Genomic DNA, 20,563 nt, shown 5'->3' with positions numbered 1-20,563 from the left:
ACTTAGTCATATATAAGGGCTGACTTCTCCAACTCTATTGGTAGGTGGGAGTCCTGGATTGGTCTTAGGATTATTTTTATCTGATCATTATGAACAAGAAAAATTTCAAGAAACTGCGGGAGATACCACGACAGTAACTTTTGACGGAGTAATCCGCTAATATGCATTTTAATGCCATAATTTCAGAGTGTAAAAATCAATCGCCTTGAACGGGATGGTCTGAAATTGTTGCATTATCTACAAGATTTTAAAATCATGAGTCGTTGATGTGGTTTCATACTGTGAAGTGTAGTTGTATGAATATGAGCTAACCTTACTTTAAGACTGAATTGTAGTATTCTGAAATTTCCAACATTCCTTTTGTTTCCCAAAACTGCTTCATTTCTACAGTATTTTTATCTCCTAAGATTTCTCTCTCGCATGTACCTTGAGATTTTATATATTGATTTAGCCAGTCCTAAGCACATCATTAAAATGAAATTATTGGTAATATATAATGAAAAACATAAAGAACAGGAAAATAACTATGCAATTTTGCATTTGAATATTTTTTGTAGACATGGGCCGCCATGGCAGTCCATTGCATGATATTAATGGTTGGGATGGCCCTTGGCTTCTCAGCTATTTTGCTACCACAACTTGAAGAGCCTGACTCAGACATAAAAGTTAGCAAAAGTGAAGCTTCATGGGTGGGTAAGGATTATTTAGTTTTTATTAATTCATTCATTTTATGTTTATTAAATAATTGTTTTTGTTAAGTACTTTTTCATTTCCCTTGGCAAGTTAATTTGTTTACCTTATACAGAAAGTCCATATCTATTACAGATTCATCACACATTCATAAGACCCAACATTTTTTAGCTGGATGATAACCATGTACATTTAAAAATGTGATCAGCATTAAAGCTTTTCAATAAGTTAGTAACATAATAAAATCCTCTGATATTAGCTTGTTATGCTTTATTGTCTACATGTTTCTATATTACATTCAGAATACTGCTGATTGTAACATTATGTTATTTATTTATTATTTAAAATAGTTTTTACAATTGATGGTAAGAAGTCTTTTTATGTTTCAGTCAGTATCTTAAAAATTGATGTAACTTTTTAATTTAATTCTGTTTGCCCTTCCAGAACGTGAAAATGGATATTCAAGTTGCATCATTACATTCTTATACCGTCAAGCATCGTTCGAGTAAGGTTAATTTATACGTTTTTTAATTATTTAAATTCGATGCTCCCCTTTTAGTGCATTTTTTCCTGAGTAATCCGAAAAAATAGGTCAATAGGCAATCAGTCAGCTCTTGAGTGTTGCAAGGGGTAGCATACTTGGGAAGGATACAAATCTGACAACATATTTTTTTTTGTGATAGCTGCTGCCTGTAAACCAACATACTACCTTTCTCTTTAGAAATGCAAATTTGATTGCCTCATTTCAATGCCTCTTCCAGGTGTACGTTGAATATTGCTGGCAAGAGTTTCATCCTTGTCTTACCCCTTTGTTTCTTTTGGCTTCTATTTTTCTTCCATTTTTCGTTTGCATTTTTGTAACCTGATTCTGGTAAATTTTATGGATAATTCTTCTGTAATTGTAGTCCAAGTCAAGCGCTTCTAGTATCTTGAAGTTCTTGTTCCATTGGACGTTGTCGAAGGTCTCCTCCAAGTCCACGATTGCCACAAATAATGGCTTATTTACGTGTGTCATTTTTTCGGCCAGAACTCTCAAGCTGAGAATTGCCTCTCTTGCTCCTCAGTTTTTCCTGAATCCAAATCAGTTTTCTGAGAGATTTTCTTCTATCCTTCCTTCTATTCTTCGGCTAATTATCCGATTAACGATTTTTGATGCTTGAGTCATCAGGCTCAAGGCTCTGTGTTCTTCGCATTTATCTGTTTTCGGTTTCTTCGGTATTGCAATCATTATACTTTTCTCGATGTCTACTGGTATCTTTTCGCTGTCGTAGTTATTTTTGATTATTCCATAGAGGGGACCTTCGCTTTGACCCCGAGTGCCATGATTATTTCTCCGTTTATTTTGTCAACTCATGGTGCCTTGTTATTTCTCAGGTCTGTCACGGCTTTGTCGAATTCGCTTCTTAATATCTGCGGACCCCGATCGTCTTTACCTATTATGCTTTCATCTTTAATTAAACATCCTCTAGTGGTTTGGGAGCTTGATAGACTATTTCAATGTATTCTTTCCACCCATTCCCAATTTCGTCATCATCTATTAGTATTTTTCCATTAGCGACTCGGATGTTTTGCGATTTAGTTTTTCTTTCCCCGAATCGCCTCTTTACTATTTTATAAGCCATCTCGCTATTCCCCTTTTAATGTTATCATTGATTTATTTGCAGCAGCTTTCTATCCATTCTTCCTTTGCCTTCTTGCACTCTCGTATGACCTGGTTCCGCATCTGTTTATAGAGATCTTTTTCACTTGCAGTATATCATCCTGTAGCCGTCGCTCCAGAAGTCGTTCGCGCCCACCCACTTATTTTCGCTGAATCCCAGGATGTCTGTCTCCAGCCTCTCCATCTTTGCATTTTATAACTTCTCGCACTATATTACCGCATTTTCCCTAGTCGGCATTTATCCACATGACTAATGTTCCCTTCCTAGTAGTCTCCACCCGGAGATCCGATTGGAGTTTACCTCCGGAATATTTTACCGGGAGGAAAGCCATCTTTTCATATTTGAATGCAAGGCTGCATAAAGGGAGGATAATGTGTTGGTTTCCCGTTGCCTTCCACATCGTAGTTCTGTGGGCGATACCGTGCACTTCACTCTCGCCCGCAGCTGTGGCACCTGATGCCGGGCCGACACACTCGGTCTGCGCCACCTAATGGTGAAATTGCTGCTTTCATTATGGGTTTTTACTCGTTGCCTCTTTCCTACAAACCATTATTGTATTTTTCCTTTTGATGTGTGGTTCCCTCATTCCGAAAGACCATTAACAAATTTTTTCTAAACTGAAAAATTTCGTCGGTCACGGGAATAGAACCAGCGACCTTCGGCTCCGGTCTACTCCCGCCCCGATGAGTATCACACCATAGGAAAATCGTATTAGATTTCAGCCAATTGCACGAGTTTGAATCTGAGGAAAAACCATGAGCATCACAACATGAAAAATAAATGATTCCTAGATTGGAACTTTTAATTTTTTAATTGGATTTTGGGTCCATGTAAATTTTTATGGGTTTTTGACCATTGGTCCAAATGTTATGATTTTTGTTGATTCCTCCAAATACATGGGATGTGGTAGTCCAGCGCAAAGAACACTGGGCTGATGACCAGAGGGTTCGGGTTCGACTCCTGGGCCTGACTCTGGACACCCTCAGCTTCATCCAAGCTGTGTGATTTTTCAGGTACCAGATATTCGTGGCAAGCCATTGGCAGCACAGGGAAAACATCTGGCCGCCCTACTCTGAGTGAATTTCACTCACCATTGGCCTTAGTATTATGTGAGCTCTACCCTCACCTATGAAGCCAACCTTTAGGTTGATAGTTCTTGTTAGTTATACGTATAAAATAATATCGTTTGAAGTAGTTCCATATTTAATCACACCTAAATGCTCATTTATCAAAGCATATTGGGAATATTCATGGTAGATGTTGAATAAAAGTAACATTTATTTGCATTTGAAGTATTTTTTAAATATGGAAAACATTCTGTCAAAATTCCACTGCAATATCATGGATAACCATAATGTTAGTCTTTTTTATTTCAACCTCATTTTCTCCTGTAGTTGACCATATACATGCATTATGTTGTATCCTTTCTACAGAACATTATAAATGGATAAAAGTACTGTAGAGCAAAATTATACTCATTAAATGAAGAGCACAATGTATATTTCCAATGTTCTTTATTTATGTACTTAAGTACATAAATACCTTAAGTACTAAAATAAAGAACAATGGAAATATCAATTGTGCTCTTCATTTAATGAGCATGAACTTCCACAAATTTGAGCCTGGAACAATTGAGAACAATTGAAAACATTATTACATGCTTTCAAAAATATTACTATATAATATGCCCACAAGGGAACTGCCTAGCTAAATTAATTAAATCACATTGCAAACTATTTGTAGAATGAAATGTTTACTTACTCTAACTTTGTTCAAAATAGGTTTTCATGGTTTTAAGTGCTTTTCTGCATCAAAGTGACAGATATAATGGGATAAATAAACTACATTCATTGGTGGAATACAGTCTGTTCGGTTTATGTTTTAGCATTTGATCACTGGTATGAGGTATTAAGTATCATTTTACCCCAATTATATGTATGTTTTTTCTATAAATGTAGATACCAAAAGTCTGGTTTGTAATAGTCTTTTATGTAATAGAATTTATTTTACAGAAGGAAGGATCTAAGTCTTTTTATGTAAAGATGCTGGCATTAATGACTTAAAGATTAACATTTATATTCTCAGATGTCTAAAAGAATAAAAAGGCTTAAAAAATTACAATGAAAAACAACTACGTTTTACTTATTTAAAAAAATTAAAATATATTTTAATTTTGTTCATTAACATGATCTCTGTGCAAGTGGTAAATATTTACATTCTTACCACTTAAGTGTTTAATTATGTTTTATCTAATTTTTTGTAGCAAGTGTGTTGCCTATCGTGGCTCCCATTGGATCCCTGGGGGCAGGCCCATTTGTGCTGTGGCTAGGTTCAAAAAACACAATAAGACTTTCTCTGATTCCATATGCCTTTGGCTGGCTCCTCATTTCGTTTGCCAATGGACTGCCAATGCTGCTTGCTGGAAGAATAATCACAGGGTTGGCAACTAGTGAGCTCTATTTTTTCTCAAGCTATTCTTAATAATGGTTTTGATGCTTAACTCTGTAATTAGGACACGGCTTTGCTCCTTAGCAAACTAAATATATACATTTACCAGTGAATTTATAGAATTCAATGTTAATATTTTAAATGGCATTAAATCATTTTTGCATAACCTCTCATGATAATTTTAATATTGAGTAACTGGTGCTCTATAGATACTATTTCTTTGGTGCAGAAGATTGACACAATTTGACCCTTTGAACAAAGTAGTTATCTTTTCATTGACATCACATTGCAATGTGTCCTTCTCCCTAAAAGCAAATATTTATGATAAAATTTCTAGCTATGAACTTTTTATGGATAATTAAGTTGTAAAATATGAATTCATACTCTTTTTTTAGATTTTGGCAGTACTCCATGTGTAATATACATTACAGAAGTTTCATCTCCCCACATGCGGTCTATGCTTACGGCAACTGGACCAACTGTGTCTTCACTTGGTGTTTTAACATGTTACACATTGGGTTGGCTATTCACTTGGAGGACAGTAGCCTTGGTCCCTGCTGCATGGATTCTCATTTGTTTGATTGTCCTTGCTACCATCCCTGAAAGTCCTGTGTGGCTAGTTTCACATAAGAGATTTGAGGAAGCTAAAAGGGCAATTTACTGGTTTCATAGGGTAAAACCTGGTAAGATATATGCTGATTTTGCTTGCTAAAAGCAGTTCAGTTATTTATTAATTACAAAAATGTCTGTTTGTTGCAAATTGATTGCATTTTTAAGTAATCCCCTCAGTACATATTTTTACAAAAAGCTAGTTTAGCCTGCCAGTGTAATTGATTAGAAAGGCATAAGTGTTAGTTGAAACATTGTATTCCATGTATTCCATTCTTCATTAGAGATAAGAAAAAAAACCAATGCTTTAAATTTCAGAATCATTATATCACTACTTGAAGTTATTCATTATTTTCCTCAATTTCACAGTTCATATTTCCTCAATAACAGACAAAGAATCAAAAGTATTTGCCAAAAGTATTGAGTTTAAGCAAACTGGAGACATTTTGGACGAAGGAATAGAATTTGAGGACAGTTTTGTTGCTCAACAACGACAAAAAGCAGAACTTGCTTATAATCTGCTATTAGAGGAACAAGTGAAGGTATATATTTATATATATATATTGTTACCACTAAAATCTCCCCTATGAATTATTTATTTATATTTTCAGCAATATGTAATTCAGTGCAGGTATGATATGTGTAATATTGTATGATACATATCATACCTGAACTGTATGATAAATATATATCATACTCAAATTACAGTATTTAACCTGTCAAGTCAGTAAGTAAAGTTAAGGTCACCTCATTAAGGCCTACAGCATGTTCAATTCACTCATTCAGGTCAAGGGGTTGAGTTCTTTTCTTGCTGCTGATCCCCACATTTAAGTTGCATTCCAATTTTAAAAGCTAGCTTAAATTTATTCTTCAAATAATTCATTTATAAAAGCTTACTATGAACAATAGGGGATAATAAATGTTGATAGATAAAAAAATAGAGGAGAATAAGGAACTGCCTCTATCTGTACCAAGTTAATAGACCCTTATGACAGTGATTTTTCACCCAATTTATATCTGCAGTTTCATATGCTAAAATGTGTTCTTCTTCATTAGTATTTCTTTGGCATGAATATGATAACAATCAATGCCTGCAGAAGTACACTATTTTTCTTTTGGGAGTTTTGATGTACATATAACACATCAGTCTGGTTGAAGTCCTACCCCAATCATGATTGGTCTGTAAACTCTTTTAGTTTGTCCATTTGAAATCTACTGGAGAGCTCAGGCATATCAGAATTCCTTTAGGCACATGGATTCACTACAGTTTTTGCCAAGCCAAATAAATGGAAGATTGATATTAAACATTTAACTTGTTTAGAATTCCAATCTTGTTTGAACAAGAACTCATCAAAATAGAGACTAGTACCAGAAAATACTGATAAAAAATGAAATTGTATTGATTGCTTTGCATGATGGGCTTCTTCATTGAATTTCCCAACTGATGAAACTTATCAGCAAACAACATAAAATAGACTCCTTGAATGGCTACTATTGGATCTGAACCCTTGCTGCTTAATCTGGAAACAACCAAATACAATATTCTAGACTATAAATTGACTACAAATATTTTTTGTTTGGTAATTTTTATTTTAGAAGTAAGTTATATCAATTAAAAAAATGTTTTTAGCATGGTAATCTCTAGCATGTTTAGCCCTATTGAATTTAGGGTGAATTTGGAAAGCAAAGAATGACACCATATCATTATTATTATTTGATATTTAACCATTAAAGATAGGTTTTGTTTGGATGCAAACTTAACCCCCCTACACATCTTAACCTCACCTCTCAGTAAAACAAAGCCCTCTTCAATTCAGTAAACATTCTACTTCCCTTCATTATTTCCAGTAAATATATCCTTTTCCTCTCTCTTCTCGGTTTGCCAATTTTACTCCTCATTATCACAGTCTTCAACATTCCATTGTGCATTAAAATGCTTGGCATCCAATTTTCCTGCCTCCTTTGTATTTCTCCCAATGATCCTCTCTCCTCCCCTTTCATATTTTTTACCCCATTTTCTTTCTTGTCCATCCTTTTACTTTTACCATCCTTCTCCACACCCACATCTCAAAATCCTTCAATATATGCCTATCATCTTGCATTCAATGACCAAGTTTCCACACTGTGCAAAATCGGAGTTTTCATTAATCTCTTCTTAACATCCTTACTCAGTATCCATGATATCAACTCCCTATCTGTCACATACACCTGAGCATATTATAACTATCACCCCAGTAATCCCTGCTATCCTTCCATCTCACCAGGAACAGCCCTAAAACGTCTATATTTCCTATCTCCATCTCCTGCTTTATATTTGTTATCTGTAACAATATCCTTATATTCCTACTCCCTATTTCAACAAGATCAGTCCCCTTCTGAGTTTTCTGTCTTACTGATGCTATCAATTCTGCTTTGCCAGGATTTTGTGAGTGACTGCCATAGACACCTGGTGCTAAATGATACATAACCTGGCAGGCAGAATCCTGTAGTTGCCAGGACTCATTTCTGTATCTCTCCATCAGAAATTCATGTAATTTATAATTGAAGTGGATTCAAATTGAATTTCTATATATTATGTTAATATGACACAATCACTGAAAAGACAAGAGTCAGATGCACATCTTGCTGTCTCACTTGGAACAAACATTGCATAGACTACATTTAATCTGGCTTCTACCCTTTGACCTATTGTGCATGGGTGACCCTATTAGATGCAATTATCATTGCTCCCACCAGTACAGCTCCTGGAGTTGTAAGAACAAAGGAACTCCTTCACCAAGTCAAGGTTATAGCCCATGGGGAAGGACCATATAATTGCCACTTTATTTATCAAATAAGAGAAAGATGCAAGAAACTCTCACCTTATTTTTATCTTGTTCTGTCTTTCAAATGATCATCAGCTGGTAAATGTGTGAACAGAAGGGAGATCAACCAAGTCTACTAAAAATTGATACTTTTGGATTGCATGCTTTTCTTTTTGAAGAGTTCCTGGGTTCTGTTTAGGATGTACATGATTTAAAACTATTTGTCATTATTATATAACCTTTTTACATAGTGAAATTTCCATTTCAATCCATAGATATCGTTAGATGGGAGAAAAGATTATACAAATTCTCCAAGTGAGACACTTTTGTCCGATGGATCCACAAAGAAAATTGCCACTGACATTCCTTATGATGAAGCTAAGGGAAACAGAACTGGTCTCATGCAGAGACTGGCCATTCTTTTCACCAAACCAGCTGGGCTGAAACCATTGATTATTCTGACTATCATCTTTTTCTTCCAGCAATATGCTGGAGTGTACATAACTCTATTTTATGCGGTAAGTTAATTTCACAATTATTGAAAACAATCAGTAATTGCATATGAAGTATAAATTTATTCACCTTGATTAGTTATCTTCAGGTCAGGCTTAGCATTTTGTTAGTGTTTAAGTGAATTGTTTTGGAATTTCTTTGTTAGCTAAATGGGCATGTTGTTTGCATTAAAAGTATGGCACCAAGTCCTACCATGAAAGTTAATGAGAAAGATATAATGAGTATGTTGCATTTTAGCGGGTGGCCAGAAATGTATGTGACCATGGGCCGGGAAAAATGTATTACTTATATGAAGGGATTTGGACCCTAATCCCATTCAAAGTAGGTCCTTGTACCTCCACACACTTAGTGCATCAGTCCTTGCATTACCAAAAGCAAAGGCTTATTTTGGAATAGTGTTTATCTTTGTCTTCCTCTTTTGCATTATCTATCCCTAGTCTCGATACAGCATCCTTTCAATGGCGTCTTTGATCAAAAAACACCAGAAGTCATTTATAGAGAGTAGGGAGGTTGGTGAATGACTGGAATTCCATGTTTCACCAAATAAATCTAAATCAGGTGCCATGAATCGGCAGGAGCATTGCCTATGATACATTTGCCAGTTTTTTGCCATCCAAAGGTCTGGTCTTTTGCACCAAACTGCAAAATGGAGTCAGCAGAGAGTGTGTTGATAGTACTCTTTTGTCACTGTTTTCTCCTTCCAATGCATATTTGTAATGAAAAATTTCACAGATATCAAAATAACACGGCATCACCTTGACTTTGCTTCACACCTGTAATTCCTTTTCAGCGATGAGGACTGCCATGGCAATGACTATGCTTTTGTTTCTGGGTTGTACCCATACTCTCATGACACACCTCCAGTTATTTTGGTGTTAAAAACCTCAGAATGAGTTTGGTAGTGTCCAGCAAGTCCTGTACAACTCAAGACAGTTCTTTTTTTCTACTGACAGTAGATTGAGCACAAATTTTGCAGCCGATATGCATATGTTCAAACCTTCATGCAAAATTGGATATGGAGAATCTTAAGTTACCTCAGCCTCTTCAGCAATCTCTCATACAGTCAAATGACAGTCTCCCATTACCAGATTTTTGTACTGTCAACCATAGCTGCAATCTGAGCTGTTTGTGGTCTCCCAGAATGCTGGCCACTCTTCACTGATGTGCAGCCATTTTTGAATTGGTTGAACTATTCCTTAATTTGTATTACACCCATAATGTTGTCTCCAAATACCTGCCAAATCTTGCAAATCGTTTCACTTTGAGAAACACCAAAATTTCAATAAAATTTGATGCAGTATCTTTGCTCAACTTGTCCAGTCATTTCAAGAGAAATCAAAATCAATGAACACACATGACAGCACCTCACTCAGTGTGGTCTTCAGACATTGTCTGGCTCACTCGAAGGCAGAGAAAAAAATCATGCATGTGTAATAAATTGTCTCCTTCCATTATGTAGAGCAGTGACACCATTACATCCATACTATGTGCAGGGAAAGTCAAGCTCAGATACTTTTTTGACTGGCCACATATATATAAAGAGGATAAATAGTTAATGGGAAAGGAGTAGATTGAGACATTCACAGGTAATTGTGTTTAAGAATAGTATGCATATGAGAAATGATAGAAGTTTCAAGAATACAAAATCATGTATGAAAAACTATATGAAAATAAAATGGGCAAAAGAATTATATTCACAAGAATAAGGCAGTGTGGAAGAAAAGTAATAGAAAAAAGAGTTAGTTTCGTAAAGCAAAACCTAAAATTTGGCATCACCAACTTTACCTAACTAAAAAAGAAATGGTATGAAGGTATTTACATATAGCAGAAAAAAAATTATAGCTCCTTTTCTCAAAGAACTCTAGTCTAAATGCAGCAGTGAAAAGAAAACACATTTTTATATACTTGCATTTGAACAACTATAAAATGTTTTAGTTTTGAAGCAACTCATTTGCATCAGTAACTTCACATTAAAATATTTATTAGTTAAAGTTAGTAATTCCATCCATTGCTTAGGTAAATTTATTGATTCTAATTCAAATGTTTAGGCATTTATGCCTATCTGAAGCTGTCATTACTATTTAGGCAATGACATTGCTCCAAAATTGAGTGTTAAGTTGAATGATTTTCACCATCCAAAGTGATACTCTGCTAGGAATCTATAAAATTCCCTCAACTGAAGAGGAAGGGGAATATAAAGCTCTATTAATACTTATGGGTGGATAGGTTATCAAGAGTGACCCTATGTCTTTGTCAAAATGATTGCCAGATTGCAGCTGTTATATAATAACCATAGAAAGTTTTATTTTGGTATTATAACTTATAGGATATTTTCAATGCCACATACTCACCAAGTGTTTTTCTCTAAAAGTGAAAATTGAATTTAAAATGATTTTCTGCGGCCATTTATGAAAATTTCACCAAAGCAGTGTTACTTAAAAGAAGATATTTTAACAAACATAGTTACTCATTGTTTTTAATAAGGTATTTATTACCAAACAAATATTGGAAAAGATAAATGAATGTTATCTAGTCATCACATTTAAAAATGGGTTGTTAAATATGTAATTTTGAATAGATAATACATGTATATATTCTAGTACACGAATGCTACTGATTTGCTAAAAAGTTACTTGTCCTAAATTCTTGTTTTCAGGTGAATGTTTTCAAGGAGATGGGAGGTGGAGCATTGGATGAATACATAGCTTCCATCATGATTGGCTTGATCAGATTTCTTATGTCATTGGTAAACATTTATCTTTTCCGGAGGTTTGGCAGACGTCCACTTTGTTTGCTGTCTGCACTTGGGATGACAATATGCATGCTGACTTCTGGAACTTCACTTTATCTTTCATCTATTGAAGAACGTGTCTTCTCTGAAAACGTGATGAAATTAAATGATTCACTTGATCACCTCAATTGGTCTTCGCCCATTTTAATGCATTCAACTCCTCAGCCACTGATAGATGTTACAAGTCAAGAGGCATTTAATCTTTCCAAGCATGAACAAGAGCAGTCTCAAACACACAGATCAGAAAGGTCATTGAATGAGTCAACAGCAGATTACTTAACTTTAAACAACATAATTACAGGGAATTTCTCCAATGAAGGCATTGTGGAGGGTAGGTATGCAAAGGCAAACTGGACTAAAGTGAAGGAAGATGCAGCCACCACTCCGACTCATGGGGATCTGATTTCAACTCAGCTTGAGAGTTATAGGAAAAAAAACTCTCTTCCTGAGATGAGGAACATTGCAAATGAAGTGGTATCTGGCAATGATGCAGTTTTTCCAGACCATCATGCTTCTGGGCCTGTCAAGAAGAGCAGTATTATCCCAACTATCTGCATGCTTTTATATGTCTGTGTGAGTACGGCTGGCTTCCTAGTTATCCCATGGACCTTAACTGCAGAGTTGTTTCCCACTGAAATACGGAGCATAGGTAATAGCATTGTGCTATCTTTGGCAAACATACTGCTGTTTTCTGGACTCCAAGCATATCCGTATATGCTAGATGCCCTGGGACCTATTGGAGTTCTTTGGATGTTTGCAATGTTTTCAGCTGCTGGGGGGATCTTTGTCTACTTTTTCTTGCCAGAAACTCATGGAAGGAATTTAGCTGAAATTGAAAAGTATTTTGCTGAAAATACAATCTACACATATCCTTGTAAGAAAGAATAATCTACCTCCACAAAAAAGCTGTACCTGATGTGATAACTCTGTGTGTATTGTATACATATTCTTGTTCATGTAAACAATATTCATTCAGCAGTATTATTGTACAAAGTATACTGTGATTGCATAGTGCATCACAGAGATAATTCATCCTTTGAGTTGCTGAGTAATTTTCCTAAATAATTGTCCTCTTTATATTTTGAGGATTGCATGACTCTAATCATGACAAGATTCTATTTCAATTTAGAATTACCTATATGTATATATAAACCATAAAAAACCATAAGCACAGTAATCAACCTGAAGGTCGGTTTAGTAGGTGATGGTAGAGATCACCCAGTACTAAGCCCTATACAGCGTGTGAAAATTCACACATCAGGGTAGGGGAGCCAGTTCCTTTCCCTGTGCCGGTTATGGTTTCCCAGGAAGACCTGGTACCTGATAAATCACTTTAGCTTGGGTGGAGCTGCAGGTACCCAGAGTGCCTTGCCCGGGAATCGAACCTGGGACCCTACGGTCAGCAGTCCAACGCTCTACCCGCTGGACTGCTGCGACCCGCTATATATATATATATATATATATATATATATATATATATATATATATATATATATATATATATATATATATATATATATATATATGTATGTATCATCATCATATATATATACATATTCATACACACACACACACACACACACACACACACACACATATATATATATATATATATATATATATGTATGATTGTTAAATCTGCCAAAGTATTATGTATTGAGACAATACTGTATAGTTTCATGGGATTCGTTTAGTATGTGTTATGAATGATTATTAAATTATTTTTGAATAAAATTAACATAATTTTCTCCTCAGATATGTGTTTACATATTTTAAAAGGTTTGAAAAGAACTATGTTAATTGTTAGGAGTGCTGCAAGGAAAAATTGCATGGAAGTTTTGTAAAAGTTTGGAGCTAGTTTGCCTTTGAGTGGCATACTCCATAATCTTGAGTCATTAATATCAAGCTAATTTTATTAGCTACTGATGATATCAATTATTGGTATGATATTATTTCTCAATCATTAAAAAAATAACATTTTGGGTAGTCATAATTTTAATCTAATTTCTATTTATAAAACTCTTCAATTTAAGAACCTCACTCATTTCAAGATCAATTGTTGAAAATATTATATAAAAAGGAGAAAAGTTCGATGACAGCTGCAGGTACAAGGCTGAAAGTTAGAGTACCTGATTATATCAGGAGCATGATTCTCTCTGGTAGTGAAATTTGCCCATAAGCTGCAGGAGAGAAAAAGAAAGCATGAAGAAATGTGGTGCATGAAACTACATGAGAATGGTGAGATCAAATGGATGATCAAATTGCAAATAAAGAGATGCAGAAAGATGAAGCCTTAAAAAAAATTGTGAAGGACAACCTCAATAGACACATTTTGAGACGCTAAGGTCTGAAGACTCAGTGGTCAAGGAAACAATAATGGAATGACTCGCAGAAGAAGAGCCTGGATGGGATGAATGAAACAAACAGGGAGAAGAAAAATAATAGCATCACTATTTAAAATCCCCATACATCAAGCATCAAACTACCTAACAGAATATATCATTCAAACAAGGAATTGCTTAGTAAATTCCATTATCACTAACTTAACTCCCAAATATTTTGCTTATGCTTGGAACCCCTTGCATCACCACTGATGCCATGAGCCACTGCAAGTGCTCAGGCAAGATTGTTAGGGATAGACAATTACTTAGATAATAATGGACCACATGCTTTCCCAAGAGACAAATTTAGGAGAGGTGCTATTGACAGGAAGCTTGTCTATTATTTTCAAAAATCCAGTTTATTTCAGGGGGTATAGGGGGAGGGAGAATAATATTTCCTGGAAGCCAGGTACCATAGTGGGCTTTACAGACAATCAAATGTCAAATTCAAGACAGGGTATGAAAAATTGGAGAAGCACAGACCTGAATAAACTGCAATTATGGTGTTTGCTCACTATGGTTTAGTTTACCCTGCAGGTTTTAAACTTTCAAAGCCCAAAGGCACATGAAGAACTGGCTCCCTCTGTTATAGCCCTTAGACCATCTGCAAGAACAAGCCCAGTATCTGGGCCTAGATCTCCACAATAAGAGGATTTCTTAGAAGCAATCAGTGAGCTACTTAAAGTATTTCCAGCTCTAAAGAAATGAGGTGCCCAGATGCTACCCTTAACAGAGCATGAGACTCCCACTTTCCTCGATGGATTAGGTATATTTTAAAATATACCTAACAGGTGAAGGGTGTCATGTATTAATAATAATGCTGTATCTTAAATATGGATATGATACAATTCCAAGAAGTGAAACCTGAAACCCTGAAGTATATTCTATATCTTTGAGTTTGTTTTTTATGATTCATTGCTTTGTGATCCATTTGCATATTATTGTATAAATGTGCATTTCTTTGGTTTCGATTGAAGTTTTTTTCAATGGGAATTATGTTCACTAATGAGTAAGCTCATGCTTTCATTGTTGTCAGCATGATAGTCTGATTTTAAATGCATATCCATTTGCTGCAAACATTGATTTGGTTTGTAAATGTACAAATAACTCCCTTCCACTTCCTGCATTGATGGATCCAGTAACAAGCAAAATTACTTTCTTCCTCCATCCATTTACCATTCCCTCACCCTTGCTCCTTTTCTTACTTTTCCTCCAATCAAGACTCTTATCCTAAATTTATTTGTGACTGTATTCATTCTGATGCTCATAAGAATGGTTGATTGTGATGAGCATTCTTAATAGGTATGTACTGTGTTACCACTGAATAATGCTCGCTAATAATATCGCTACAGATGAATTCATAATAAAGATCACCTAATCCTAATCATCTCTACCCAATCACCTCTCCCCTCCAGCGGTCAGAAAATAATTATATCCAACCCCCATTTTTGCAAAGAAACTTGTCTATTTAATGATTTCATTTGTTTGCATAACACTTCAGCTCTCTGATTGCTCTCTAACCCACCCACAGCTCCCAAATATGTTCCTGTAGCATATCCTGCATTAAAATGTGTATGTGGATAATTTTCATGGTTAAGGCTATGCATGGGAAGTCAGTTATCAGCTGCTGCATCCAGTTTTGAATCACCATTGCATTAGTTTGCTTGGCACTATAATCAGAGTAGTAATTGCTTTGCAGAGCAACTCAAGGTTAACTTCCCTTTATTAGGCAAGGTAAAAGTAAAAAAAAAGTTGTTTCAGTCAATTATCATAAATACTTGTTCACTGATTTTCAAATAAATATTTTAGAAATGCATTTTAATGTTAAAGGAATAAAGAGAAGGTCCCTAGTCCATTAAAAGTAGTAAGAGCTAAGTCCTTAGTTTCAGGGCTGGTTAGAAGAAGATTTAACAGATGAATGAATTCTCCTTATATCTTGATTCTTTTTTAAATAAACTTTCAAACTTTGATCCAAACTCTACTCTAAATTTATGAAATTCCAGAATAAAAAAAAATATGACTTACTGCTGCCATGTCCATCATAATTTTACTTTACATTTATAAATTGGTTTGTAGCAAACACAATCAATTTGATGGACATCTTACATAGCACTCATACATATTAACACTCTTTCAATTTACAATAACACTTAAAATTAGAATAAACATGAACATATTGGTAATACTCAATGTATAGAACGAAAAATTTTAGTTTTCCTGTCATTATGCTCGATGAGGTGTCCCAGCAATGGCTGCCATATCCAGTCTCATCATGGCAGTGACCAGTATGGGGAAGCGAAACAGTGGGCATAGTCTTCATCCCCCCAAACATCCTGTTTGCTGATGTCTTCACCCCTGCTTTTTTGCTGCTGGTTGTTTTTGGAGGACTAGGCTAATGACTTGTCTCCTGTCCTCATATAATCTGTTTTCACAAGGATTCACTCTACACTTTGTGCATATAATTATGTTAATTGACATGAAAAGTAGCACGACTCTTAAGAAACTTTTGATTCAATAATCAGCTTATTAGTCCTCACTAAACATTTTTTTACTGCATTCAATCATGCAACCATTTTTTATCACAAATAATAATAGTTTGTTGATAATATTGTATTTGATGGCATATTATAAGACACACCTAATTTTCCAAAATTGCGGTTGAAAAAGTTACGGGTGTCTTATATATGAGAAAGTTTGAACTGCATGGGTTAACATTAAATACTGAATGTTATTTTTACCCTCTATGATCAATACTACCTATTTTGACTCCAATATACTTAGATCATTATATTTCTTAATGCATAATATTTATTACTCAATTGAAGAGTGTTGTAGCTGGGATTTTTATATTAGGCTCATTGCTATTGTGTGAAGAGAATATTGTGTTACTTTCTTCTGTGATGTTGAAAGAGGTGTGAAAGAAATATAGAACAAACTTGATTTCATGTTATAGCAACTGATCATAACAAAACAGAGAGGAAATGACAAGGAACCTTAAATTAATTTTGTGTTGTCATACTTTCTTGTAGACTGTTAAAGCTTTTTTATTGTGTTTTCCCTACTAAAGTGAGGGTGCATCTTATATGCCATCAAATTCAGTATATTAATTAGTATTACCTGAGCAAAGCTCAATTAATTATTCTCATGAGAAGCTATTTAGTTAACTCTCATTTAGTCACCCACATTATCTCTAAGTAAACTCCTAATTTGGATCCAAATAAAAAAATATAACTGAATATTACTGCTATTCATTGCCAAATGAATGGGTTTGGTCATAGTGGTTTATTTCACGATCACCTTGCTCTACAGTCAAATCTTCAGCAGCCAAGTTGATTATTATGAAATACTTTTATTCCAGAATTATAAATAGTTACAGGTTTGACAGCCATAATGCAATGTGTGTGAAAAATGAATGAACATATCAGGAATCATATCTTAGGAGTGATTACTGATTTTAATAAGATACATTAGAAAATGTGGGCATTCATTTAGTGAAAGCTGAAGACATTCCTGAGTTCCAGGAGTTTCTGAAGAGGTCAAGCCCTTTAAATCATGAGTCTCTCAAAATGAATTCTTTGGGTGGAAAACCAGTGAATTTTTAGGTTTCCTGCAGGAAAAGTGACTTAAAAAATTTTGAATTACCATTGATGAAACAACCAATGCACCCAGAAAGGTAAGTTTCTTTTAGTACCAGATATGATAATGATAAGAATTTTTTTTAGATGTGATTGAAGAGTTTTAGATATGCTCAAGGCAACTTAGTTGGCCTTTGACGGCACTAATTTGTCTGAATTACTTTATACCAGAAATGAGTTGGAGTTATAAAACCTTAGAGGTCAATACTAAAATAGTGATGATTCTAATATAAAAGGAGTTCACTTGGTAGTCAACACTAGAAACAGACAACTACAGCCCCTTGCATTGCATAAACTTTGCTGAAATCATACTCAACTGAGCTTTGCAAGAAAGCTCTGAAATTGATACAACTGTTGCATTATTGTATATGTGATCTCCATAATGCAGCCAACCTCCTTCCAAAATGCATGTGGAAGACTTGGTTTGTACACATATAAGTAATGAAACAATTTCAGAGGGTTAAAACCTTTTGCCTTGACTGGGATCCTGGTCCCTTGTACCTACCCAATGAACTCTTAAGACCCCATGTGACACAAGATGAACATTCAGAATGATGGCCATCTAGTTTTGCTTAGCAGTTGGTCTATTCCAGTCACATATCCTTCTTCAAGCAATAGAGTATTGCATCATACCATCCAACAGAGATCTAGCAATCCCAGTCCAAGGGCTCTCTGCTTCCAGGACAGTAAATGAAGTTTTTTGGAATCTCTTCTTGACAGGGCCTTCTTGGAAGTTGGCTATGGCCAGAGAGGCCAAAGAACAACACCAGCATGCCTACTTGATGGAGTAATTCCTTGTAATCCCAAAAATTACACTTAGAAGTAATTCACCAAGATTTACATTGTAAAATTGTTCCAATAAGTGATTACTGGCTATCGAACAAGGAAATTGTAGGCTTTCATTTAGAGGGGTTCAGCCTCATCTCCAAATATTCTAGAAAAAAAATTTAAGAGTGGTGGAGTGGCAATGTATGCTAAACCACATATCCATATCTCTGTGTTTGATAAAAAAATGAGTATTGACAAAGATTTTGAAGGTTTCTTTGTCATCCTAAAAGCTCTTAGTTTGAAAATTGTATTGTCCTGCGGTTATTGCCCACCCATTTGATTTATTTTTGCTATCTCTTAGTGTGACAGTGCAACAAGCTGTTGTTAAAAGGGTAGATAAAATACAATCTCTGGTGATTTAAATGGAAACCCGCATCTGAAAATACTAAATTTGTAAATATGCTTGAAGGGCTTCACATTGCTAATAAGGATCCAACTTGGATTACAGCCCAGTCAGCCACTCAATTAGAATTGATCATCACTGATACCTCGAAAGAAATTTCTTGATAAACGCATTGATTTCTCTGATCACATGGGCTTAGATATTCAGATTAAGACTCATCAACCAACAAAAGGCCTACATATAGATCCAAAAGGCTAATTGGCCATACCTTGAAAAATGGGGTCTATAAATAGGAGTCATTGGAAGAAGTTGAGCAAGTCTGTAGCACTGATAGTAAATTTAGTGCCTTCATGAATACTTTAAAAGTCTGTATGAGTATAGACATAGTATGGTGGCATTCTTATAATAATGTATTGTCAAATAAAAAGAAGATATCAAATTTCATTTCCATTTCACATAAAGAAATCCCCACCATGGCAGTGTCCATTAATAAAGTTAGATAGAAGACTTATTTATTGAAGGGTAACAGAATATTAAGTTCCTCTGTCAATGGCTAAGTGGGGATCTAAACAGGAAGCACCACATAGAGAAAACACAAAAAAATGCCAACTGTTATTTTCATGTTCCATTGTCTTCATTGCTAAAGTGGATACTTAATGTATAGCATCATCTTTTGAGGCCATTCACTTCATTCAAAAGAGCTATTCTACACTCAAAAGAGGGCTGTCAAGGCAATATTTGGAGTACCATATTGGTCTCAAGTTTCATCAGTATTTCAATTTTTGAAAACCGTACCATTTTTGTGCCTATTAAAGTAGAGTATTACACTGTGAAATTTTTGTCAGATTAAATAATGCCTGGTTTGAGACTAATGGACATCAATATGACTATGACACCCATCATACTGGTGATATAAATAAATAGGATTATAGACTGACTGTTAACAAAGTGTGTTCAATGCAGCATCAAACATGTATGATAAACTCCCACTGTTTGTGAAATCTTCTCCTAAAGTCAACATCATTAACGGAGACATCCTCCAAGAAAAAAATTCAATCTTAAAAGATTATTTTGTCTAACCAGATTTTTGATTAAACTCTATGTTGTAAACTATGTCCTGGTTTATGTCAAAGCTTTGACCTTGGAAATTAATAAAGACCTCACCAATACAATGAAAGCCATCTTTGATCCAGTTCTGGTTTCTATGATTTGGGAAATTCTGCTCTTGAGATCAGATTTCCCATACCAAATGAATTTCAATCACATGCCTTAGACTGGGTGTTTTGCAAAATGCTCTTTACTACAGTGCCTAATTGATTTGTCATGAATAAAACAGCAACATGGGTAAAAAAGCTTTATTGAAACTAAAATATATATTAAAACTTTCACTTACCTAACAATAAAACAAGATAAAACTTCATAAAATGTTTTGTTACACATCTGAATTAAACATTAGTGTGCATCCTGAACAAATAACTTCAACTTATACAACTATAACAGGTACATGAAAATCATCAGGTATTTTTATTATGCAGTCATATTCAATTTGTTTCATAAAGGTAGGTACATTGATTACGCTTGGATTAACATTCCTATAACGTCTCCTATGACATATTCTCAGGAGATGACTGTGGGAGCTGGTATACCTTTTAAATAATAATTTTAAGGATTACTAAAGTAACTAATTTGAAATAAGCATGAATAAATATATTTTCTAGAGATAATCTCTGCTATTTTATGTCCATGTACATACAAAGTAATGGGTTTTTTAATCAAATGTAATTTAGCAGAGTTAGATACTAGTTTAATATAAATCCAATGCAAAGGATACTTCTAGCTGAATTACTTTGTAGGCATTGT

The 20,563-nt window shown here is 34.8% G+C and overlaps 2 protein-coding genes across 2 annotated transcripts in view; one reads left to right on the top strand and one right to left on the bottom strand.

The window, feature by feature from the left end:
• Positions 1–569: 569 nt before the first annotated feature.
• Positions 570–12,404, top strand: LOC139700324 (facilitated trehalose transporter Tret1-like). Its single transcript, XM_071598962.1, has 6 exons — positions 570–693; positions 4,615–4,800; positions 5,195–5,482; positions 5,778–5,950; positions 8,488–8,730; positions 11,382–12,404. Exons 1-6 carry the CDS (start codon positions 570–572, stop codon positions 12,402–12,404), a joined length of 2,037 nt encoding a protein of 678 aa, XP_071455063.1.
• Positions 12,405–20,095: 7,691 nt separating this feature from the next.
• LOC139700100 (sodium-coupled monocarboxylate transporter 1-like) overlaps positions 20,096–20,563 on the bottom strand; it is a 105,418-nt gene continuing 104,950 nt past the window's right edge. Inside the window, exon 16 of the mRNA XM_071598617.1 lies at positions 20,096–20,349. The gene's annotated coding sequence lies outside the window, so the exon portion shown is untranslated. The remainder of the gene's footprint in view (positions 20,350–20,563) is intronic.

The sequence above is a fragment of the Hetaerina americana genome, unplaced genomic scaffold (genome assembly GCF_022747635.1).
Source record: "Hetaerina americana unplaced genomic scaffold, ioHetAmer1.1.p SCAF_10, whole genome shotgun sequence".
In the NCBI taxonomy this organism is placed as follows: domain Eukaryota; kingdom Metazoa; phylum Arthropoda; class Insecta; order Odonata; family Calopterygidae; genus Hetaerina; species Hetaerina americana.
This window is presented reverse-complemented; position numbering and strand designations above follow the sequence as displayed.